Source organism: Erythrolamprus reginae, chromosome 8 (genome assembly GCF_031021105.1).
Source record: "Erythrolamprus reginae isolate rEryReg1 chromosome 8, rEryReg1.hap1, whole genome shotgun sequence".
In the NCBI taxonomy this organism is placed as follows: Eukaryota; Metazoa; Chordata; class Lepidosauria; order Squamata; family Dipsadidae; genus Erythrolamprus; species Erythrolamprus reginae.
In genome coordinates this window covers 5,890,458-5,915,877 of record NC_091957.1, presented here as the reverse complement: position 1 = coordinate 5,915,877, position 25,420 = coordinate 5,890,458, and the positions used below count along the sequence as shown (strand labels likewise).

The window sequence follows — 25,420 nt, the reverse complement described above, 5'->3', positions numbered from 1 at the left end:
ATTGGCGTTGGTGAGAAAGGTGAGGCCGGCCATCCGAAACACATCCACGTTGTTCTCTCCTCCTCCGGCCCCACAGCCCAGGTCACTTTTTTCCAGTTGAAGGAGAGCCTGCGGAGGAGAAAGACACGTTGGAAGGTGAGTTTCCATCCCTTCCGTTTCTCCAGCCTACAGACTGTACAATGCGGTGGGCTCTTTATACTATACGGTGCGTTTACTATACGGTGCAGTGGGTTCTTCCAGATTTGGGCCAGATCTATAGAACCGGTAGTAATTTGGTGTCCTGCGTTGCGAGAACCAGCAGCGACCCAAACCTGCCATGCTCCTGATCCGGTTCTTATGGCAACGCCCAGTATCAGGTTGCTACTTGGTATGCACCATACTGCGCACTGGTAATGAAAATGGAGATGCGGGTACAACTCTGCATCTCTGGGCATGTGCGCACATGAAATTTTGCTTCTGTGCATGCGCAGGAAGCAAGATCCCGCGAGGGGGTGCGCGTGTGAGAGAGATTTCAGCAATTTTTTGCCTCCGTGCATGCACGGACCAGAATACCTCCGGGACCGCCTTCTGCCGCACGAATCCCAGCGACCGGTTAGGTCCCACAGAGTTGGCCTTCTTCGGGTCCCGTCAACTAAACAATGTCGTTTGGCAGGACCCAGGAGAAGAGCCTTCTCTGTGGCGGCCCCGACCCTTTGGAACCAGCTCCCCCGGGAGATTAGAACTGCCCCCACCCTCCTTGCCTTTCGTAAAGTTCTTAAGACCGATCTCTGCCGTCAGGCATGGGGGAACTGAGACATCTCCCCCGGGCCTATACAGTTGTGTTCGTCCTTTTGCAAGATTTTGCTTCCTTCACACGCTGTGTGCGCAATGGACCAATAGCGGTGGTAATTAACAACCCCTGCCTGGCAATGCTTTGTTTGTTGCTTCTGCACATGCACAGATTTTTTAAAGTACTGCGCATGTGTGGGTGCAACTTGCACACGTCCCCGCTGCACAGCCCTAAGGGAACCGGCAGTGAAGAAAACCGGAACCCACCCCTGATTTACTGCCACTAAACCAAAACAGAAGTCGATTGGACCTCTATCAAGAGATGCGGAGAATGGCCAGTGTTTTCCTCTCAACCTGACGTAACTTTTTCCATAGATTTCTGCTTGCTTCCCGTCACTCCGTAAATTGCTTTGTCCATGGCGGAAAGAGCCACCAGAGAGTCAAACTCGGAGGTCATAGAAAGTGACACGGCTTCTCCAGGCTGGTAAACTCTTCCGTTTCTCGAGATGCGGACCTGCAAGGGCGAGAAGGCCAAAGGTGGCAAGGGAAAGGGACATTCTTCAGAAGATTATTATTATTATTATTTATTATTTATTGGATTTGTATGCCGCCCCTCTCCGTAGACTCAGGGTGGCTAACAACAATAGCACAAACATCATGTAAATCCAATACTAAAACTAGTACTAAAACAATTAAAATACTAAAACAATTAAAGATCCTGGAGTTTGGTGGGATACATATAGCATTTAGCAATAGCATTTAGACTTATGTACCGCTTCATAGTGCTTTGGTAGCCCTCTCTAAGTGGCTTACAGAATCAGCATATTGCCCCCAACAAAGGGGCAAAATATAAATCCAAATAATAACAACAATAACAACAATAATAATAATAATAATCAAAAATGAGCAAGCAAAACTACTGTAGGACTTCTGACTTCAGACTGACTGAATTTAGAAACATAATACACCAGACATCCTGATTGTGGAGAAAAAGAAAGTATGGATCATCGACATCGCAATCTCCGGGGACAGCAGAATTGAGGAGGAGCAACTAGAGAAATTTGCGAAATATGAAGATCTGAAAATCGAGCTGCAACAAGTCTGGCATAAGCCAGTGAAAGTAGTCCCAGTGGTTCTTGGCACGCTGGGCGCAGTGCCAAAGGATCTCAGTGGACATTTGAAAACCATCGGAATTGACAAAATCTCCATCTGTCAATTGAACATAATTCGCCGCTACATCATGCAGTCCTAGGTGCTTTGGAAGCGCCCGACTGGTGATGAAATACGAAATCCAGCATAGTGATCTTGTTTGCTGTGTTGTACTGACAATAATAATGATAATGATATTTTTTAAAAATATTTTTTATTGCAATACAAAGATTAAAAAAGAGCAGATGTATGGTATTTTACATCTTATATCATTTCAGAGCATGATAATGATAATAATAATAATAATAATAATAATAATAATCATCATCATCATCATCATCATCATCATTATCTCCCATATGAGTCCCAGCGACTGGTCAGGTCCCACAGAGTCGGCCTTCTCCAGGTCCTGTCAACTAGACAATGTCTCTTGGCAGGGCCTAGGAGAAGAGCCTTCTCTGTGGGGGCCCCGGCCCTCTGGAATCAGCTGCCCCCAGAGATTCATATGGCCCCAACCCTCCTTGCCTTCCGCAAGAGTCTTAAGACTCATTTATGCCTCCAGGCCTGGGGCCATTAGATCTCAGCCCCCTGGCCAAAAATGGTATGTGTAATTTTGTTTTCTGAATGGGTATGATTGGTTTTTTTAAAAAACAAAATTGGGAATTTTAGACTAGTTTATCTAGTTTTAACTAATTGGATTTAGCTATTGCATTTCACTGTTTCCTTTTTTTATGTTGTAAGCTACTCCTAGTCCTCAGAGTGGGGCTGCATATAAATCCAATAAATAAATAAATAAATAATCTAAATAAATAATCTCATTTGACCCACCTCGGAAGAATGGAAGGCTGAGTCAACCTTGAGCCGGTGGTGAGATTTGAACTGCTGAACCACAGCTAGCAGCTAGCTGAAGTAGCCTGCAGTACTGTACCCTAGCCACTGCAGCACCCTGGCTCTATATACCCAAAGATGGGGTTTCGCTCACCTCAAGGTCGTTGCCACATTTCTGCTGGATGTTTAACCAGACCGAATCAGCAACCAGCTCCGCGGTTCCTTCTCCAGTGACTATGTAGTAGACCAGAAGGCGGGCTGAAGGGACCATTTCTTTGGTTATATGAATGGACAGAGCTTGATAGGACAAGCCTTTGATTTTATTCTCAGTCCCGTATTTGATTATTTTCCCTTTGGATAAGATCTAAAGGAAAGGAAGGAAGATGGTGACATTCCAGAGCTCAGGGAGACCTAAGGAAAAAGAAGGATTGTAAGACTAGAAGACAATTAATGTTGATTATTTCGTTGGCAAAAACATTTAGAAATTTGCCGTCAAAATGTTGGAAATATAATCAGGAATCAGAGTTAACTGGGCAGAAAATAGAATTTAAATCAGAATTATTCTTATTGGGAATTATAAATGAGAAATATAGCAAAGGGGTAATCTACCTAATAATACATACTACCAACAGCAGCAAGAATGGTCTTTGCCCCAATTTGGAAAAATAGGAAAATCCTTCTAGAAGATGAAGTGATCAAGGAAATTCAACACACAACACAACACACAACACACAGCACACAACAGATTTAAACTTAATATTAACCGTTCCAAACTTGACTGTAAAAAATATGACTTCAGTAACCGAGTTGTCGAAGCGTGGAACTCATTACCGGACTCCATAATGTCATCCCCAAACCCCCAACACTTTATCCTTAGAATAGATTATCTACGGTTGACCTGTCCAGATTCCTAAGAGGTCAGTAAGGGGCGAGTCCTATTGCTCTCCTATATCTCCTATATCTTTCTTCTATTCCTATATCTCTTCTTCTATTCTTTCATTGATATGTTCTATTACTATATCTTCTTTTCTATTATTTCTTAGATATATTTTACTATGAGTATCTCCTCTATAACCTTCATCATGTATCTTACTATGTGTATATAGATATATACCCACTAAAACCTTTATTGTGTATTGGACAAATAAAATAAATAAATAAAATAAATAAATAAATTCTAATTTTGCCAAAATTATAGATTGATGTTGGAATTGAAAAACAAAATCAGGACAGAATACTACGAGATATGAGAACAAATTGTATCAATGGTTGGAGCGGAAAGTAACTAGGATTTATAGAATGGAGAATCAAAGTTTTGTATGTAATTACAATAGAACAAAATTGGATAAGACAAGTTTAAAATTAATACAGACAGAAGTAGGATGTCTTTCTACACGTAAATTCTGAATCGACCAAATGTATATAAGCAGCAAGGTATAAATGATGCTTATCTTCCCCCAGGAATGGGGATTTTGCAATATCTTTCCTCCTGAAGTAGGGAGGGAATGGAGATTTTGCAGTATCCTTCACCTACCACACCCACAAAGCCTCGCCACACCCACAAAGCCACGCCCACAGAACCGGTAGTAAAAATTACCACCATTGTTTAACAACATGCATGTATTTCAATTTTTCTCCATTTAGCCCCCTTAGGGAAAGTTAAATTATGTTTACAAGGCGTACCAGGTAGCTGTAGTGTAGTATTTTTTCAATGTAATGGCTTGCTGGGTGTACTTTGATTTGCAAGGTCTCGCCAACCTGGAGCACTCTGTGGTCCGAAGCCCAGCTGATATATAAATAGCTTCCACTGAGAGAAACATAGGATTTGGCCTCATAGGTTTCACTGGCTTGATTCTCTTCTGGTAAAGAAGTATCTGCAGTTGTTATCTAAGAAAAAAACAAAAACAAAATACAACAGAGATCATGAATGTAGAATAACAGAGTTGGAAGGGCCTTTGGAAGTCTTCTAATTCAACCCTCTGTTGTGGACAAAGGGCGGTCCAATTTCTTCTCAAGAACCTCAATACACCTTTGGTTTTGTTGGGATTCATTGGTAGTATACTTGGAAAGCAAGTAGGATGCTTGGCAGCATAGCTAGAGGTATAACAAGCAGGAAGAGAGAGATTATGATCCCACTATATAGAGTGCTGGTGAGACCACATTTGGAATACTGTGTTCAGTTCTGGAGACCTCACCTACAAAAAGATATTGACAAAATTGAACGGGTCCAAAGACGGGCTACAAGGATGGTGGAAGGTCTTAAGCATAAAACGAATCAGGAAAGACTTCATGAACTCCATCTGTATAGTCTGGAGGACAGAAGGGAAAGGGGGGACAGGATCGAAACATTTAAATATGTTAAAGGGGTAAATAAGGTTCAGGAGGGAAGTGTTTTTAATAGGAAAGTGAACCCAAGAACAAGGGGACACAATCTGAAGTTAGTTGGGGGAAAGATCAAAAGCAACATGAGAAAATATTATTTTACTGAAAGAGTAGTAGATCCTTGGAACAAACTTCCAGCAGACGTGGTAGATAAATCCACAGTAACTGAATTTAAACATGCCTGGGATAAACATATATCCATCCTAAGATAAAATACAGAAAATAGTATAAGGGCAGACTAGATGGACCATGAAGTCTTTTTCTGCCGTCAGACTTCTATGTTTCTATGTATGAATGAGGGTCGTCCAGAAAGCAATGCACCACATTTTTTTTTCTCAGCCTACAGTAATGGTACGAATGTGAAACTTTACATATACATTATTTGAATTGTCAGGAGTGCGTGTGTAAATTTTGCATTTCTTGAGACATATAGTGTAGCTACAGCATTGTTTCAAAATGCATCTGTAAGAGATGTACTTTACAAACAGTGTATCATCATTGAATTTCTCACTGTGGAGAAAGAAACTGTTGGGAACATTCACAAACGTTTGTGTACAGTTTATGGAGAATCTGCAGTTAACAGAAGCATGGTTAGTCGCTGGGCACAGAGGGTGAGGCCATTAGAATGCAGAAATGGCTTTGTGACCAGAAAAAGGAGCGGTATTGCCAGGGCATACACGCCCATGTGTCTCGCTGGAGGAAAGCCATAGAACGGGACAGAGATTACATGGAAAAATAGGGAGTGTAGAAGAAACATCATTGTCTCTTGTGTGTACGTTTCATTGTGTTCAATATATAATTGTTGAAGAAAAAATGTGGTGCATTACTTTCTGGGTGACCCTCGTATTTCTATGCAGCAACTACTCAGCCAATAGATGGCAGTGTTTACCAGTTTGGATCTAGGGTCACTACCAGTGATGGCGAACCTTTGGCACAAGTGCCACAGGTGGGACATGGAGCAATATCTGCTGGCATGTGAGCCATTTTCCTAGCTCAGCTCCAAAGTGCATGTGTGTGCCGGTCAGCTGATTTCTGGCTCGTACAGAGGCTCTGGGAGAGCATTTTTGGCTTCCGGAGAGCCTCTGGTGGGATTGGGGAGTTGTTTTTACCCTCCCCTAGTTCCAGGGAAGCCTTCGGAGCCTTCGGAGGGTAAAACATGAGCCGACTGGGCCCACCAGAAGCTGGGAAACAGGCCGTTTCCAGCCTCCAGAGAGCTTCCAGGGGGCGGGGAAGCTGTTTTTGCCCTCCCCAGGCATTGAATTATGGGTGTGGGCACTTGCGCATGCACAATAGTGCACACTCATACTCTTTCGGCACCCGAGGAAAAAAAGGTTCACCATCACTGGTCTATACTCTGTGCTCTTTTGTTTTCTGTTACAGTTAAAATAGTTAAGCAGTAAAACACATGGTGACGGTACTTTTTGGGTTGCTCTCTGGTACTATGTAAAAATTTTAAAAAATTCTAACAGGTTTTGAGACCCATATGGATCTAGATCAGGGAAAGGAAATAATTTCACTCACCTTGAACTCCAATGCTTTGGTGTTCGAAGGAATGTTAATTGAAAAGATAGCTGTTCCATCTCTTGAGCTTGTTATGCCAGACCCAGAATCTGAGCCTTCTTCAACTAATCTGGTCTCCTCCAGTTGATCGTTCAAAGCAGTGGCTTGGAGAACCACAGGAACGTCGCCAACTGATATGTCCAACATATCCCTCACCCGCACCTGTTTACACAAAAACGGTTGTTTATTATTGTTAGTATACTGCATGTGTTGTGTCTGGGCTTGGGCCAGCCGTTGCTCCCACAGATGGGAGAGATGCAGCACAAAGTGAGTGCAAAAGCCTGGCTGATAGCCAGGAAGACGTGGCAGACAGCCATGAGGATGAGGCCACTGGTTCAGAGGAGTTGGCAGACAGCACGCAGGACTCAGCAGACAGCCCAGGAGACTTGGCATGCAGTCACTCAGACAGTCTGTCTTCCTTGGATTCCTCTGCAGACCAATTCATAGACATGCATAGCCGAAGAGCTATGCAAAGGAGGGCTCAATTAAAGGACTATTATCAGGGATCAGAGTAGCACCTGGGCTGGGTGTGGTTCTTATACTGAGGGCTGGGTGTGGTTCCCTTAATGAGGGCTAAAGGTATAAAAGGGAACAGAGGCACGAGGCAAACTGTGGCTGTTTATCTGTGTTACTTTGTGGTTCCTGCTCTGAAGTTTCTGTTCCGTGCCTTTGGATTTCAACCCAGCTTTTTCAGGCACGTGGGAGGTGAAACCTCTGGGACTTGCTATTTGCTCTAAGATTCAAAGGACTCCTGAAACGTTTCTGCTCCATGCAGGTTGTTTTTGTTTGCTTTTTCCTGTGTTTTGTATTTGGGCTGATTTATGCCTTGCACTATAGTTTATTCCTGATAACAAGGACTGTTTTGGTTAACCCTTTTTTGTTTGTTTAATACAAGTTTGCTGATTAGAACAGCACTTGTGTGTTTAATTTCTTTTCCTCGGACTGTTACTAATTGCCCGAGCCCAGTCAGGCAGAACAGCATGTATATATGTTAGGTGTTGCAATACATATGCTAACAATGTAGGTTTATGACTATACCTTTAAGAAACATTTGCTGGTTGGCCATAAGAGGGAGATAGCGCTGTTCCTCTTGGGGAAGTTTATACTAGAGATATTTGTATTTGCTTTGTGCATATTTTGCTGTGTGCGTTAACCTGGTTTGTAAACCATTATTAGGATTATATGTGTATGGTATTTGGACTGTGTAACAACTATTGCTTATTTGCCTATTTGTATATAATAATATTGTTCTGTTTTGTACTAAGTCTGATTCATTGGCTGACTAACCCTCATGGCTACATTAACTCTACTTAAAGTTTGTTGAAGGTTTATTACCTAGACATTCTAACAATTATCTAATCTTTACCCACGCTGCTCATAATAATAATAATAGAAACCATTTCCTTATTATCCCTAGCAATAGGCTATCTCACCTTCACCTTCAAAGTACAAAGACTCACAAGTTTATAGTTAAAGTTGTGCTATCTAAATAAGGTTGGGTCAATATGCCAAATGGATGATTCTTCAATTATTGCATTCAATTTGACTGACCTTAATAAAATAAGGAAGCCCGGGTTTCACAAAAAGAGGCGTGGCAATCAAATCCAACTTGTAAGGGGACAAAGTGTATTTTATGCTGGTCAGTTCCGCATCCTCGCTGTGGCCATCTGTCAAAAGGAGAGATTGGATGTTTTCAGTTAAAGAGCTATTGGCTTTACTTCAACTAGGCAAATCTCCTTTATTTACCGAGCCGTATTTATCATCCAGGTCTGAAGGACTCTGATAAGAATGCAAAAAGTCTTGGGGGGGGGGGGAACAATGTGATATTAAAGTCCAATCCTGAACCAAAGATAGAGCTTCAGCGGCGCAGTGGTTAGAATGCAGTACTTTTGAATCTCAGTAGGCTCAAGGTTGACTCAGCCTTCCATCCTTCCAAGGTGGGTAAAATGAGAACCCAGATTGTTGGGGGAAATATGCTCTCTCTAAACCGCTCTGTAAAGCACTGTGAAGCGGTATATAAGTCTAAGTACTGCTAATGTGATAGATGGATGGATGGATGGATGGATAAGCAGGTAGGCAGACACAAGCAAAAAGAGATGATTGAGAGAGAAATGATGGGTGGATGGATGGAAGGAATAGAGAAAGAAAGAAAGAAAGAGGGAAGGAAGGAAAGAAGATAGAGATAGAAGGATGGATGGATGGATGGATGGATAGACAGAAAGGCAGGCAGGCAGACACAAGGAAACAGAGATGATTGAGAGAGAAATGATGGGTGGATGGATGGAAGGAATAGAGAAAGAAAGAAAGAAAGAAAAAAGAGGGAGGGAGGAAAGGAAAGAAGGAAAGAAGATAGAGATAGATAGAAGGATGGATGGACGGATGGATACATAGATGGATGGATAGATACTGTGTTTCCCTGATAATAAGACTCTGTCTTGTTTTTTTTAACCCTGTTTGACCTTATTCCCATACACTCAAAAGTACAATTGGGGATGCTTATTATCTGGGGATGTCTTATTTGGGGGGGAAACAGAATAGATAGATAGATAGATAGATAGATAGATAGATAGATAGATAGATAGATAGATAGATAATAGACAGACAGACAGACAAATTACCTCTGGTTTCCAGCACCGAAGCTGCGATATAGAGGGTGGCCCCATCAATATCTGAGAGCTCTGTGTATCCCAATTCACGGATTGCTATTCTGCTATTAAAATAAAGCACCGCGACGCCATCATCCATCTAAAGATTAGGAGCAGGGCAAGAAATTAGACCCTCGTTGGGTCTTAGCCACCCCGAGTCTATGGAGAGGGACGGCATACAAATCTAATAAAATAAATAAATAAATCTTGAACCCAGTGCTTTTGGATACAACAGGTAGAGAGTTTAGTGGGTTTCTTCCTTTATTCCTGTAAATCCTGTAAGCTGAACTGGGCAAAACGTTTGGGCTTGTGGACTGCAGATGAAACCATATCTACTTCCGAAGAAGAGAAGTTTTCCTAAACAGAGATAACAAACAACCTTCGTGCTCACATTTATGCGCATATAAAACCTTAAAAGCACCCTGTGAGAAGGGGCCAGTCTGAAAACAGACTTAATTGGGGCCTTTTCCAGCATTTTTAAAAAAAACAACCTGGTCCATATTGCTTATAAACAGTTCAAATGTAAAGTGATATAACTCTGCCAACAAGCAGGATCTCCTTCTCTGTGGAATGAATCACGTGGGTTTTAGAGTTAAATGTTGCCTTATGACTGTGACATTCAAAGTGGAAACCTAGATGTTGACCCTGCTGGCAAAATAAACCTAGAACCCTGAATCTAGAACAGGGAAAAGATGCTCTCCAGCATCAGCATCATCGGGGGGTGGTCTCACTCTATCACTTACGTGAACCTGACGCAATGATTTGGGTAACATCTTCTTTTCGGATTCTTGAACGATTCCAAAGCGGATGTAAACTTCGGCGTCGCTCAGTTTCTTCTTGTAAAAATACCTTGAAGGCAGAGATCAAAGCAACACACCCATCAGAGTTAGAAGGGGCCTTGTAGGTCATCTAGTCCAACCCCCCCTCCCCTCCCGCGCCAAAGCAGGAGAACCTACACCATTTTGGACACATGGCTGTCCAGTCTCTTCTTGAAAACTTCCAGTGGTGAAGCTCCCACAACTTGTGATAACTGTTAGTACATGGTACTCACTAGTATTTAGGGTTGCCATGTATGTAAATCAGTGTTTCCCAACCTTGGCAACTTGAAGATATCTGGACTTCAACTCCCAGCATTCGCTGGCTGGGGAATTCTGGGAGTTGAAGTCCAGATATCTTCAAGTTGCCAAGGTTGGGAAACACTGATGTAAACTACCAATTGTCATTTGTACCTTATAGATGCAATATACCTTTAAGGACTTTGGTGGGTTTGCCATAAGAGGGCGCCAGCACTCTCTCCCAATGGTGATGCTGGAGAGTTCATTCATTCTTTGCCTTTACCTTGTGGGGGCAGTATATTCTGCTTTGTGCTGCTATGTGCGGATTTTGTTTATTTCTGCTTTGTGCTTATAAATATGTATATATGTAAATAATACTTGTTTAGCATACTAAGTCTGTGTCATTACTGGCTGTCTCACACATCCACACTCTTACCATAAACTCTGCTCTGCGTATGTCGAAGGTCTCGCAGCCTAGCTGCACCCAGACATACTAACAATAACAATCATTGGTTGATTGTTCTCACGGTCAGAAAACGTCTCCTTATTTCTAGATTGAATCTCTCCTTAATAAGTTTCCATCCATTGCTTTTTGACCGGCCTTCAGGTGCTTTGGAAAATAGTTTGACCCCCTCTTCTTTGTGGCAGCCCCTCAAATATTTGAACACTGCTATCATGTCTCCCCTGGTCCTTCTCTTCACTAGGCTAGCTAGGCCCAGTTCCTGCAATAGTTCTTTCTATGTTTTATCCTCTAGTCCAGTGATGGCAAACCTTCTTTTCTTTGGGTGCTGAAAGAGCGTGCATGCACACTATCACACCCATAATTCAATGCCTGGGGAGGGCAAAAACAACTTTCCCCCGCCCCTCAAAGGTCCTCTGGTGGCCCGAAAAGGCCTGTTCCCAACTTCTGGTGGGCCCAGGAGGCTCGTGTTTCCCCCTCCCCAAACTCCAAAGGCTTCCATGGGATCCAGGGAAGGTTAAAATCGCCCTCCCACATCTCCAGAGGCTCTCTGGAAGTAAAAAACGCCCTCCCAGAGCCTCTGCGTGAGCCAAAAATCAGCTAGCTAGCAGACACATGCATGTTGGAGCTGAGCTAGGGCAATGGCTCACCTGCCAGGGGATATGGCTCCGCGTGCCACCTGTGGCACCCGTGCCATAGGTTCACCATCACTGGCCTAGTCCCTTTAATCATCGTGTTTGCTCTTCTCTGCACTCTTTCTAGAAACTCATTAAATTGACAATCTGATCTTACCGAGCACTGATAGTAATCTTGAATCTTTCAAAATGCTTGGAGCTAATAAAGCTGTTTTCTGGAATTATTTCAACTGAAAATCTTGGCAGGGCTGAAAGGTAAAAGAAAAGAAATTTCCCAACAGTTCAATGACAAATATTTTTTTTAAAAACGTTTTCTACTGAAGAGATCTTCTGTAGGGCCATGAGAAATGTCTATGATGGAAAATGCTTCTCACTTGGTTAAAATTTATTTATTTATTTATTATTTAGATTTGTATGCCGCCCCTCTCCACAGACTCGGGGCGGCTCACAACAAAATAAAACAGTTCATGACAAATCTAATAATTATAATTTAAAATATTTTAAAAAACCCATTTACTAAGCAAACATACATACAAGCATACCATGCATAAATTGTATATGCCCAGGAGAGATGTCTCAGTTCCCCCATGCCTGACGACAAAGGTGGGTTTTAAGGAGCTTACCAAAGGCAAGGAGAGTAGGGGCAGTTCTAATCTCTGGGGGGAGCTGGTTCCAGAGAGTCAGGGCCGCCACAGAGAAGGCTCTTCCCCTGGGGCCCGCCAACCGACATTGTTTAGTTGACGGTACCCAGAGAAGGCCGACTCTGTGGGACCTAATCAGTTGCTGAGATTCGTGCGGCAGAAGGCGGTCTCGGAGATATTCTGGTCCAATGCCATGAAGGGCTTTAAAGGTCATAACCAACACTTTGAATTGTGACCGGAAATGGTAAAGATTTGACATTTTACAGGAAGAATTTAGCTTCTGGTGCTTCCAAGCAACATCAGCTGAAGGTCATATTATTTAACTACAAGTTTTTTCCCAAGTCCCATAGAGTCGGCCTCCTCCAGGTTCCGTCAACCAGACAATGTCGTTTGGCGGCACCTAGGGGAGAGCCTTATCTGTGGGGGCTCCAGCCCTCTGGAATCAGCTCCCCCCAGAGATTCGTACGGCCCCCACCCTCCTTGCCTTCCGTAAGAGTCTGAAGACTCACTTATGCCAGGCCTGGGGCCCTTAGATCTTTCCCCCCTGCCCAATGAATGTGTTGAGAGAATGTGGAGTGAATAGAATGATTGTATTTTTAATGGGGTTTTTTGGGGGGGTAGATTTTTAATTAGAGCTGGGGTGGTGCAGCAGGTAGAGTGCTGTACTGCAGGCCACTGAAGCTGACTGTAGATCTGCAGGTCAGCGGTTCAAACCTCATCACCGGCTCAAGGTTGACTCAGCCTTGAGCCCTTCCGAGGTGGGTAAAATGAGGACCCAGATTGTGGGGGCAATAGCCTAGCTCTGTTAAAAAGTGCTATTGCTAACATGTTGTAAGCCGCCCTGAGTCTAAGGAGAAGGGCGGCATAAAAATTGAATAAATAAATAAATTAGTTAATTGAATTACATTATGTATTGTATATTTTGTATGTTGTGAGCCGCCCTGAGTCCTCGGAAAGGAGCGGCATAGAAATCCAATTAATAATAATAATAATAATAATAATAATAATAATAATAATAATAATAATAATAATTCCTTCACCACAGCCACTTTTTTTGCCTGGCCTACCTCGCAAGGTTGTTATGGTCAAAATAGAAGGAAGAAACATTAGGCACATTCACCACTTCATTTATAAGCCACCCACAAATTTTCTCTATATGTCTAATGATACTCATTATGGCATGAATATGTGTAACAATAGCCCAGTAAAATCATCAAGATTACCATATTCTTTCACTTGAAACTTTGCTACAGCAGAGGTTGTGAATTCTTTATTGTACTTGGCTTTAATGGTCCAAATTCCAAACCTAAAAAAAATTAAAAAAACAAGACATCCCATAATGCAGTTAAATAATTGTAGATCTTTAAATAGTGTTTTCTTTTCAGTATACAGTACAGTATCTGATATTTCTGTTCCAAAATAGGTAGATGAGGTATTGGAATATAAAATCTAATGTTTTGCTGCCATCATGTGGCCATTTAAATGCATGGCAGTCTGGATTTTAAATGCATCAATTTCTCCTGCTGTTTGTTTTCTTAATTGAATGCAGGAATCTAAATAGCAATAGCACTTAGACTTATATACCACTTCACAGTGATTTACAGCCCTCTGTAAGCAGTTTATAGAGTCAGAATATCACCTCCAACAATCTGGGTTCTCATTTTACCCACCTTGGAAGGATGGAAGGCTGAGTCAACCTTGAACCTGGTGAGATTTGAACTAGTGAACTACAGCCAGCAGAAGTAGTTTGCAGTACTGCATTCTAACCACTGCGCCACTAAGGCTACCCACAAATTGGTTCCCGCAGTATTTCACTGCTGCATTTGTGCGTTTCACTTGCTAGCTAATATCTAATTCAAGGTATGCTATTGAAAATGTAAATAGATTTACTTAGGATATGGAGGGATTCTGAATTCGGGAAACGAGACGATACCAGTAGCATCTTCTTCGTGTATGATGTCCACTTCTATGCCACCTGGGTCCTTTGTGAGAGACAAAAGAGCACTTTTGGAAAAAAAAACCCACAAAACATATAATAATAATAATAATAATAATAATAATAATAATAATAATAATTATAATAATAATAATAATAATAATAATAGAATTGAAAAATCAACAGACGACCCAAAGTGCAGACTCTGTAAAGAAACAAATGAAACAATCGATCACATACTCAGCTGCTGCAAAAAGATCGCACAGACTGACTACAAGCATAGACATGATGCTGTGGCACAGATGATCCACTGGAACCTGTGCCGGAACTACCATTTACCAGTGGCAAAGAACTGGTGGGATCATAAGCCTGAAAAAGTGGTCGAAAATGAGCAAGCAAAACTACTGTGGGACTTCCGACTTCAGACTGACCGAATTCTGAAGCATAACACACCAGACATTGTGATCGTGGAGAAAAAGAAAGTGTGGATCATCGACATCGCAATCCCAGGGACAGCAGAATTGAGGAGAAGCATCTAGAGAAATTAGTGAAATACAAAGATCTAAAAATCGAGTTGCAACGACTCTGGCATAAGCCAGTGAAAGTGGTCCCAGTGGTACTTGGCACGCTGGGCACAGAGCCAAAGGATCTCAGCGGACATTTGAAAACCATTTGAATTGACAAAATCTCCATCTGTCAATTGCAAAAGGCCACTTTATGGGATCGGCAAACATAATTCGCCGCTACATCATGCAGTCCTAGGTGCTTGGGAAGCGCCCGACTAGTGATGAAATACGAAATCCAGCATAGTCATCTCGTTTGCTGTGTTGTACTGACATAATAATAATAATAATAATAATAATAATAATAATAATAATAATAATAAAAAATTAGATTTGTATGCTGCCCCTCTCCATTTGTGGAGCTTCGTTCAGAGTTAACAAATTATTCATTTCTGTTGGGATGTAGAATGCCTTTTTAAAAATTCCATGGATGCCCAAATTCATAAGCTTCATCAAATTACATTTAATGATCTTTAGTCTGTTTCCTATGGTGCTGGAGGAGACTCCTGTTAGTCCCTTAGACCAGTGTTTTTCAACCAGTGCGCCGTGGCACACTACTGTGCCGCGAGACATGGTCAGGTGTGCCGAGAAGAAGGAAGCTCACCTGCTTACTTGGCATCATTTATCTGTATATTAACCGGTTACTAGTTAGCTATCTTTGGGGCAAGTCAATCGTTGCAATTGTACACATGAGAATTTTGCTATAAAAAATAAACTGCGAGTCCAAGAATATCAGAGCTTCCAATCAGAAGCTGCTCATTCCCGAGGGATATTTCCAACCTGGACAAAACATTGTTCGAGAAATCATGTCTCCATGTCAGTAATTTGGGTTTAGGCTTAAATGCAAATAAAGGCACGCTGGGATGGATTAAGATAGACTAACCACAAAAGTTAAGACAGCTGCACGCCGAGCTGGCCTCAGTTCTTCATTCAGGGAATAGACTCGGACTTTGACTGTAAAGACAATTCAAAATGACATTTAACTTTAAATCAGCTGCAAACAAAAGTGTCAGCTGTACAATTCTGGTTGTTCATTCCAGCCGTGTAAAATTATCACCCTCAACCCACAAGTACAATAAAAGGCAATTCCTGAAGTCTACAGATATGTCAAATACACTTTGGAATGAGCGGCATATAAATAAATTCGGGCATTCTCATCAAACGGGTTTCAGGAGCGAAGAAAAAACAGATATGCCTCTTCTGTAAAAAAGAGGATTGAGAGAGACGTATTTGCCTTAAAGTACAAGTCGTCATCGACCTTCGACCACAATTGAGCCCAAAACAGCTATTGATAAACGAGACAGTGGTTAAATGTAGTTTGTCTCATTTTGCGACCTTTCTTCCTACAGGTGTTAAGTGATTCCCTGCCGTTCTTAACTTAATAACACGGCTGAATTTGGTTTCCCCCTTAACTTATATAGAGCGCTGGTGAGACCACATTTGGAATACTGTGTTCAGTTCTGGAGACCTCACCTACAAAAAGATATTGACAAAATTGAACAGGTCCAAAGACGGGCTACAAGAATGGTGGAAGTTCTTAAGCATCAAGCTTATCAGGAAAGACTTCATGAACTCAATCTGTATAGTCTGGAGGACAGAAGGAAAAGGGGGGACATGATCGAAACATTTAAATATGTTAAAGGGTTAAATAAGGTTCAGGAGGGAAGTGTTTTTAATAGGAAAGTGAACAAGGGGACACAAGAACAAGGGGACACAATCTGAAGTTAGTTGGGGGAAAGATCAAAAGCAACGTGAGAAAATATTATTTAACTGAAAGAGTAGTAGATCCTTGGAACAAACTTCCAGCAGACGTGGTTGGTAAATCCACAGTAACTGAATTTAAACATGCCTGGGATAAACATAGATCCATTGTAAGATAAAATACAGGAAATAGTATAAGGGCAGACTAGATGGACCATGAGGTCTTTTTCTGCCGTCAGTCTTCTATGTTTCTATGTTTCTAACTTTCCTTGTCAGAAGGTTGCAAAAGGGGCTCTTTTTCTAGTGCCATCGCAACTTCATTGTGGCTATGAGTTTGGTCCTAGGTAGAGGCAGATATTTTCTCTCTCTGGGCACACTGAAAATATTTCTGCTGAACAAAACTCCGCATTGGCAACAGGGAAGGGCAATAGGCCAGTAAAACACTCATTCAGTTGCTCAGACTCCACCCTGCAAGGGATTATGGTGTTGTTAAAAGATGATGATGAGAGGGATTATAAAAGTTCTCGGCTTCCCATTCTGAATCAGCTTGTGGGTTTTGGTCTTTGTTGAATGGAGAGAATCTAGAACTCTTTAATCCAGTGTTTTTCAACCAGTGTGCCGCGAGACATGGTCAGGTGTGCCGCGAAGAAGGAAGCTCAGGTTCCAGTCTTGCAACTTTTTGCAGAGAGAGAGAAAGAAAGCAAGAGAGAGAGAGAGAAAGAAAAAGAAAGCAAGAGAGTGAGAGAGAAAGCAAGAGAGAGAGAGAAAAGAAAGAGAGAAAAAGCAAGTGTCAGAGAGAGTGAGAGAGAGAGAGAAGGCGAGGGAGAGAAATGAGCAAAAAGGGGAGGAAAAAAAGAGAAATGAGAAAATGATTGAGACAGAGAATGAGAGGAAAGAGAGAGAAACAAAAGAGAGAGGTGACTCTTGATTTAAAGCATATTTAAAGCACCCAAAGAATAAGCGAGAACCCCCCCCCCCCCAGCCCTCACCTGTTTTTGGAAATGGTTCAAGAGTGTGTATACACACACGCACACAAGGGTGGGGAGGAGGCAGGGATGGAAAAAGAGAGGAGAGTGTCTTAGGGTGTCATTTTGTATCATTTTGGTTGGTGGTGTGCCCCAGAATTTTAAAATGTAAAAAATGTGCCGCGGCTCAAAAACGGTTGAAAATCATTGCTTTAATCAAGCTCTTTAAAAGTAAGGCGAAAGAAAAGAAGTTTACCTGGCTGATCTGGAGTGTAAATAGGTTTGTCAGTCTGGATGAATAAAAAGCCGTTGTCGTACGTAAGCAGCATTTTCTTCTGTCTTGTAAAATGGGCTGAAGTGGCTTCCAGATATACAGACTCCACCCGTGTCTGGGGATCATTGGCCTTTAAATCCTTTGGGTGAACCTAGATTTGGGATGGGAATGCTAATGAAATGCTAAGAAATGCTGCCTAGCTCTGGGGTTTCTACTCCTAACCCCAAAACCTTTAACCTTAGATTTTATTTTATTTATTTATTTATTTTGTCCAATACACAATGAGAGTTTTAGTGGGTATATATCAATATACACATAGTAAAATACATGATGAAGGTTATAGAGGAGATACTCATAGTAAAATATATCTAAGAAATAATAGAAAAGAAGATAAAGTAATAGAACATATCAATGAAAGAATAGAAGAAGAGATATAGGAATAGAAGAAAGGTATAGGAGATATAGGAGAGCAATAGAACAGGGGATGGAAGGCACTCTAGTGCACTTGTACTCGCCCCTTACTGACCTCTTAGGAATCTGGATAGGTCAACCGTAGATAATCTAAGGGTAAAGTGTTGGGGGTTTGGGGATGACACTATGGAGTCCGGTAATGAGTTCCACGCTTCGACAACTCGGTTACTGAAGTCATAATTTTTACAGTCAAGTTTGGAGCAGTTAATATTAAGTTTAAATCTGTTGTGTGCTCTTGTGTTGTTGTGGTTGAAGCTGAAGTAGTCGCCGACAGGCAGGACGTTGCAGTATATGATCTTGTGGGCAATACTTAGATCTTGTTTAAGGCGTCTTAGTTCTAAACTTTCTAGGCCCAGGATTGAAAGTCTAGTCTCATAGGGTATTCTATTTCGAGTGGAGGAGTGAAGGGCTCTTCTGGTGAAGTATCTTTGGACATTTTCAAGGGTGTTAATGTCTGAGATGTGATATGGCTTCCAAACAGATGAGCTGTATTTGAGGATGGGTCTGGCAAAAGTTTTGTAAGCTCTGGTAAGTAGTGTGAGATTGCCAGAGCAGAAGCTACGTAGGATTAGGTTTACAACTCTTGAAGCCTTCTTGGCTATATTGTTGCAATGGGCTTTGGCACTTAAATCTTTTGTTATTAGTATACAAAGTTCTTTGACCTCTCCCCCTTCCTAAGAGGTCTGTAAGGGGCGTGCATAAGCGCACCATTGTGCCTACCGTCTCCTACTGTCCTATTGTCTTTTATCATTACTTTTTATCATTACTTTTTCTAACGTTAAGTTTAGACAAACGACCATCCCATAATTGTTTGAGAAAATATATAAATAAATAAAACAAAACAAAATAAACACAAGCAGGACTGCACCAAACAACAGAAAGCACATCAGCTGTGCTTTTATTGCGTACCGTTAAGATGACAGAGCCTTGGAAATGATTGTTTGGAGTCAGTTGGGTGGTACCAAAGGCATAGGTAATTGTTTTATCCGGATAGCTTTTAATAGAGATTGTGGCTGAGAATTCTTGAGTGTATCCATAGGCTTGAATTACCACTTGCTCAGAGGCTCCAACCCGGAAAAATTTAGGGGCTGAAATGACATATCTGAAACAGAAAGACCACCAGCATCATTGTTTCTATCCAATAAGTCTTAAAGAGTTAGCTTAAATGAGCTTAAATGGACTCCAGAGGATAGTAGAGAACAGGAAGGCCTGAAGGAATGTTGTCCATGAGGTCGCGATGGCTCGGACATGACTTTGCAACTAACAACAACACATGTCTTACAGAAGACATCTCTTGAGCTTAGTTTACCTTGGGGGCAGTGAAGGACTGGATATTTTTACTACCAGCCTGTGGGCGTGACTTATTTTGTGGGTGTGGTTTGCCAGCCATGTGACCAGGTGGGAGTGACTTGATGATCATGTGATTGAGGAGGTGGCTTAAAGGTCATGTCAGGTGGCCAACGTGACGTCACTCACTTCAAGGGTTTGGGTTAGGGTAGGTTGCCTGGCCTCTCCTCGCCTCAAAGAGGTACATTTTCCCTCTCTATTTACTATTACTGAACATCCAAAATATACTATTTAATTCTATGTATATATGCCATATGGGTGCATACATATTACACACAGGCACACAAAAATATACATTATCTACTATAGAAAGTGTACACACGTGCACGCACAGCTCTTCTAAAATTATACACATTCAACCTCATTTACTGCGATAGGAAAAACATACCTAAAGCCCAGAAGGAAAAAAAAGAAAAAAAATCAAAATGTTTCTACTGGTTCTGCGTACCTGGCCGTATCTGTAGAAGCCCATCACTGGCTGCCTATCATTTGTCTTTTTTGTGGCTACTAAAATAATGGGACTTCATCAACTGAAAAAGAGTCTTGGTTGGTAAGCCGCTCTCACCCAGTCACATGACCTTTAAGCCACCCCCAGTCACATGATTGTCAAGCCACTCCCACCTGTCACATGGCCAGCAAGCCACTCCTACCCGGTTACATGACTATCAATGATTCAAGCATTTATGGGTAAAAACACACTATTTAATTATTTCCTATTTTAAAAGTAATTAAGGATCATACTAAGGTACTAGAGAAGGAAGGACAATTAAAAAAAATATTAACTATTCAATAGTGCATAAACTTACTACCCCCACTGCCCCCCCATTACTGGACTCTATGCTTGAATAGGCAGTTGGACTAGAAGACCTCTAGGATCCCTTCCGTTTTATTCTGTACACGTTCCTCACAATTTCAGCTTTGCAGTTTCAGACAGCTTCTAAAATAGAACAAGTTCTCTCTATTTTAAAAAAACCAAACAAACTAGCGAATGTTGGCTAACTTAGTGAGAAAATTTGGCCATTTGTTAGCCTCGCAAAGTTGACACCCAGTGTTTCTCAACATCTTATCGGACTGAGAAAACGGTTACAAGAGGTTTCAAAACTCAAAACCATAAAGCATAAAGCCACAATGGATAGAAATAAGATTTTTTTTATTGTGCTTGCATCCAATTGGCTCTAATTGTGCAAGTTAATCCTCAAGTTAAGTCCTTTTTTAAAAAATTAACCCTTCCCAACAATTAAACTTGGTCTAATCCCCGACATCCCTTTGCAGCAACTCAGTAACTACTTACGTTTGGTCCTGAGCCAAACCTCTTCCGTAGAGCATCAAAATTAAGAAAATGCCTAGATAAATCATGTCTGCATAGACTGGGCAACCCCAGCTCTGAATGTCCTTGTCTAGCTCCCCTGGATGAAAATTGTGAGCAAATTGATCTAGAAGTTAATCATTCATTAAATCAACAGAGGATATTTAGTTCCTTATTGAAAAAAACCACCCTTTTCTATTCAAAATAATGAAAGGGAACTAATTACATTATTGGTTGCATCATCGCAAGCCGCCCAGAATCACTTGGATACTGAGATGGGTGGTGTCTAAATTTAAATATATATATACAAAAATAAAATACTTTTACTGCCTAAGGCAAGATACCCTTCAACCTCCACCTCCCTTGAATTTGTAACTCAAACTCAAAAGGTTTACGTAATCAGGAAAAACCTTTTTAGTTAGAATGATTGGCAGGGATTGGTTTGAATTGAGATTTGCATAAAAGAGATTTTGATATTGTTTATACTGTCTTAATGTAATGTGGAGGTTTATTTAACTTTAACCTCTAACATTTATTTAGAGGTTTATTCATTGATAATGTTGATATATATTTGATTATAAGCATTGTTTTAGTGTTTCTAATTGTATATTGTTTTTATTTCATGGTGTAGAAAAATTTAAAAACATTATAATCAGGGATTTCTTGAGATTTTTATTTTATTTTTAAATTTTTATTTATTTATTTATTTATTTAGTCAATCTTGTATTAGATAATACATGCAAGTATGTACATACATTTGAATACATGAAATGAATAAAAGGAAAAGGAAACATTAGGACAGTAGACATTAGATTGTATCCAGTTCTGCATATTACGACAGCAGCGAGAATAGTTTTCGCACAATATTGGGGGGGGGGGGGGGGGTATACCTACCAAGGAAGATATAATTGAAAAAGACAGGGAGTCAGTTTATGTTAGAAAGTTAGAGAGTAAATGTCAGAGGATTGGTCCAAAAACAGGAAAGAAAGAATAAGATCATTGTACAGAATTGTGCAACGTGAGAAAATATTATTTTACTGAAAGAGTAGTAGATGCTTGAATAAACATAGATCCATCCTAAGATAAAATACAGGAAATAGTATAAGGGCAGACTAGATGGAGCATGAGGTCTTTTTCTGCCGTCAATCTTCTATGTAGTTGTTGACCACTCTGTTGTCCCAAAGGTGCTTTTCCAAATGCATCTGGACTTTTTTATCCCCTTTGAAAATGTTTTGCTAACTCAAGTTAGAACAGAAGAAGCTTCTTGGATGAGAAGCAAAATGTTTTTCTAAGGGGGAAAAAATCAAAAAAGCCCAGTTGTCTTTTTGGGGGGCAAAAGGCATTTTTGAAACTAGAAAAGCGGAGGAATTATAATTAATAATAATAATAATAATAATAATAATAATAATAATAATAATTTATTAGATTTGTATGCCGCCCCTCTCCGAAGACTCGGGGCGGCTCACGACAATAATAAAAACAATGTTACAGTGGAACAAATCTAATATTAAAAGAGAAAAAAACATATAAAACCCCATCATTTAAAACCAAACAACACATACATACCAAACATAAAATATAAAAGCCTGGGGGAGGTTTCTCAGTTCCCCCATGCCTGGCGATATAGGTGGGTCTTGAGTAATTTACGAAAGACAAGGAGGGTGGGGGCAGTTCTACTCTCCGGGGGAGTTGATTCCAGAGGGCCAGGGCCTCCACAGAGTAGGCTCTTCCCCTGAGGCCCGCCAAACAACATTGTTTAGTCAACGGGACCCAGAGAAGGCCAACTCTGTGGGACCTTATCGGTCGCTGGGATTCATGCGGTAGCAGGCGGTTCCGGAGGTACTCTGGTCCAATGCCATGTAGGGCTTTAAAGGTCAGAAATTAATTTACTCCCCACCTTTTGGCCTGAACTGGTGGAGTCACTTTCTCTGTGAGTGAAGGGTTTTTAAAGCCATATGTTCTTTTATTGTCTTCCTGTTTACATTGGTGCCTTTACCAGTGAACCATAAATCAATAATCTCCAATTATCTATTAGAGTAAGCCAAGAAACTGCACACAAAGCTAAATGCGTGACTTCAACTATGTGTGATCCATATTGTGAAGCTATGTAATCTGACCTGTTAAGTGAACAGCTCAAATATAAATCACTTTGTTCAACATTTTGATGTTGACAGTAACTCAATATGTTGCCTGGGGAATTTTTTTTCTGTTTCCATTTCTTCTTCCTTTAAAAAAAAAAAGCTGGAGCTTTGCAATTTGACAGCTGCTAAAAATAAAACTAAGCTTGAAAAGGGCAAGAGTTAGGTCACAGTTACATTTAAAATAAACATTATTTATTTTAAATTTTTAAATAAATTTTATTGAAAATCTCAAAAAATACATACAATATCAAAATTGCAATACTATAAGTTACACAGCTATAACAAAATACAGTGGTACCTCTATCTATAAACGCCTCTACTTACAAACTTTTCTAGATAAGAACCGGGTGAGTTTGCATTTTGATGTTTTAAATTTTCTTTTTTAATGTTTGTATTCAATAAAAAATCATTAAAAAATAAAAAAAAAACCTATCTTAAAATACACAGAGAAGTAAAAAGTAAAAAAAAATTAATGGGCGGCAGAAACAATTAAAACTAAAAACTAAACACAAAAGTGTGTACAATGATTGCACAGTGCACACATCTATAAATATGTGCAAACACCCACACCCACACACGTGTTTGATTATTAACAGTTTAGGCTTCCTTCATTTTCCCCAGTGTTCATTTTCAATTTTTGAAAATGAATACAATAGAATCACACATTGTCACATATTACTTTTCTTCTAGGGCTCAGCTGATTCAAAGGCTGAGAGCTGCCAAATTTTGTTAAGTCAGCATTTAACAAAATTTGGCAAACACATAATTATCTGTTTTGCAAGTCCAAATTTATTTTTTAATCTTTATTTATTAAACTGTATTTATTAGATTAGAATTTATTAGATTAGACCATCTCATTTAGAGCAGCGGTCACCAACCAGTGAAAATTTTGGTGGCCTGCAGAAAAATTATTTGCACTTTTTATATTGCACTAAATACCATTTATCTTTTTTAAGAAAATAAATAAATAAACATATTAGTGATCCATGGGACTTAAAATTATGGTGGTCCCTGAGGTCTGAAAGGTTGGTGACCCCTGATCTAGAGTAGATTAGCTGTGTGTGTGTGAATCCAAAGTTCTAACTGGATCAGATAATTTTCAGGTTTGGGATGTATAATAAAACATTAACCCTCATCAATCTGATACGGTCACGAAAGACACATTTTTCTCAGGTGTAATTTTGAACTTGTTTACTTCGTGGCCCATTGCCCTGATAGGGTGATTTTGTATACAGGTAGAAAAAGTTGTTTTCTTGGTGCCATAGGAACAATAGGGTGACCGCAACAAAACAGCTGCGAGAGCTATCATGGGCTTTCCTAAATACGCCCATGTCACACCAACACTCCGCAGTCTGCATTGGTTGCCGATCAGTTTCCGGTCACAATTCAAAGTGTTGGTTATGACCTATAAAGCCCTTTATGGCACCGGACAAGAATATCTCCGAGACCGCCTTCTGCCGCACGAATCCCAGCGACCAGTTAGGTCCCACAGAGTTGGCCTTCTCCGGGTCCCATCAACTAAACAATGTCGTTTGGTGGGACCCAGGGGAAGAGCCTTCTCTGTGGCGGCCCCGGCCCTTTGGAACCAACTCCCCCCAGATATCAGAGTTGGCCCCACCCTCCTAGCCTTTCGTAAGCTCCTTAAAACCCACCTCTGTCGTCAGGCATGGGGGAATTGACACTTTCCCTCCCCCTAGGCTTATAAAATTTATGCATGGTATGCTAGTATGTATGATTGGTTTCTAAATTGGGGTTTTTAAATTAACTTAAATAATAGATTTGTTTACATTGTATTATTATTGCTGTGAGCCGCCCCGAGTCTGCGGAGAGGGGCGACATACAAATCTGATTAATGAATAAATAAAAACGTTCTAGGATAGTGTACCCCAACAGAAAAGGCACCCAAGAAGTGAGTGGCAAAAAAACAACAACACCCAACCCTGAAGTTTTTCCAATGAATAAAGATATAGAGATCTTTCACAACACAAATAATAAATTTTGCGGGTCAAAAATCCATAATCTGAATCATCTTCAGACGCAGATGATATATACAGGGCATATGACCACAATTGAAGGCCAAATCCATGCTGCTGAGCGAGACATTTCTTAAGTGGATTTTTTTTTTTTTTGCTTCATTTTACCACTTTTCTTGACGCAGTTGTTGTGTGAATCATTGCAGTTTTTAGTTGAGTGAATCCGGTTTTCCCATCGACTCTGCTTGTCAGAAAGTCACAAAAGCAGATTACTTAATCCCGGGACAGTGCAACCCTCATAAATAGAGGTCAGTTACCAATGGTCTGAATTTTGATCAGGTGACCATGGGGATGCTGCAAAAGTCAAGTGTGAAAATGGCCATATGTGGCTATTTTTTTTATGCTGTTGTAACTTTGAACTGTCACTAAATGAACTGTTGTAAGTCGAGGACTGAGATTGAAGATGAGAGACCTAAACCTGTAAGTCCCTTGAAGCTTTGTCTGTGTCGTGCAAATCAATCCCCAAAATTTTGCTATTTTGGCTAAGAATTTGACAGGCATCAATATTGTGCCATTCCTGAATGCGAGTGGCGTTATGTCTGAAATCTGGCGCAAATGGT

The 25,420-nt window shown here is 40.7% G+C and overlaps 1 protein-coding gene across 2 annotated transcripts in view; it reads right to left on the bottom strand.

Annotated features, from left to right (window-relative positions):
- C5 (complement C5) overlaps positions 1–20,800 on the bottom strand; it is a 63,914-nt gene extending 43,114 nt beyond the window's left edge. The window contains exons 1-15 of one of the 2 annotated variants that reach the window (XR_011559684.1): positions 20,672–20,786; positions 18,943–19,135; positions 17,545–17,713; positions 15,506–15,576; positions 14,014–14,105; positions 13,347–13,429; positions 11,640–11,730; positions 10,076–10,181; positions 9,306–9,432; positions 8,239–8,354; positions 6,649–6,849; positions 4,429–4,632; positions 2,900–3,109; positions 1,133–1,282; positions 1–108 (exon numbers count right to left, since the gene is read on the bottom strand). The exon at positions 1–108 is cut by the window's left edge and continues 22 nt beyond it. Coding sequence is in view for 1 of the 2 variants with exons in the window: in XM_070758572.1 (XP_070614673.1) it covers positions 1–108; positions 1,133–1,282; positions 2,900–3,109; positions 4,429–4,632; positions 6,649–6,849; positions 8,239–8,354; positions 9,306–9,432; positions 10,076–10,181; positions 11,640–11,730; positions 13,347–13,429; positions 14,014–14,105; positions 15,506–15,576; positions 17,545–17,713; positions 18,943–19,135; positions 20,672–20,736 (1,986 nt within the window). In the remaining variant the exon portion in view is untranslated. Of the gene's footprint in view, positions 109–1,132; positions 1,283–2,899; positions 3,110–4,428; positions 4,633–6,648; positions 6,850–8,238; positions 8,355–9,305; positions 9,433–10,075; positions 10,182–11,639; positions 11,731–13,346; positions 13,430–14,013; positions 14,106–15,505; positions 15,577–17,544; positions 17,714–18,942; positions 19,136–20,671 lie in introns of both variants that reach the window. The other variant, XM_070758572.1, reaches the window with a different exon arrangement.
- Between the last annotated feature and the right edge of the window lie 4,620 nt (positions 20,801–25,420).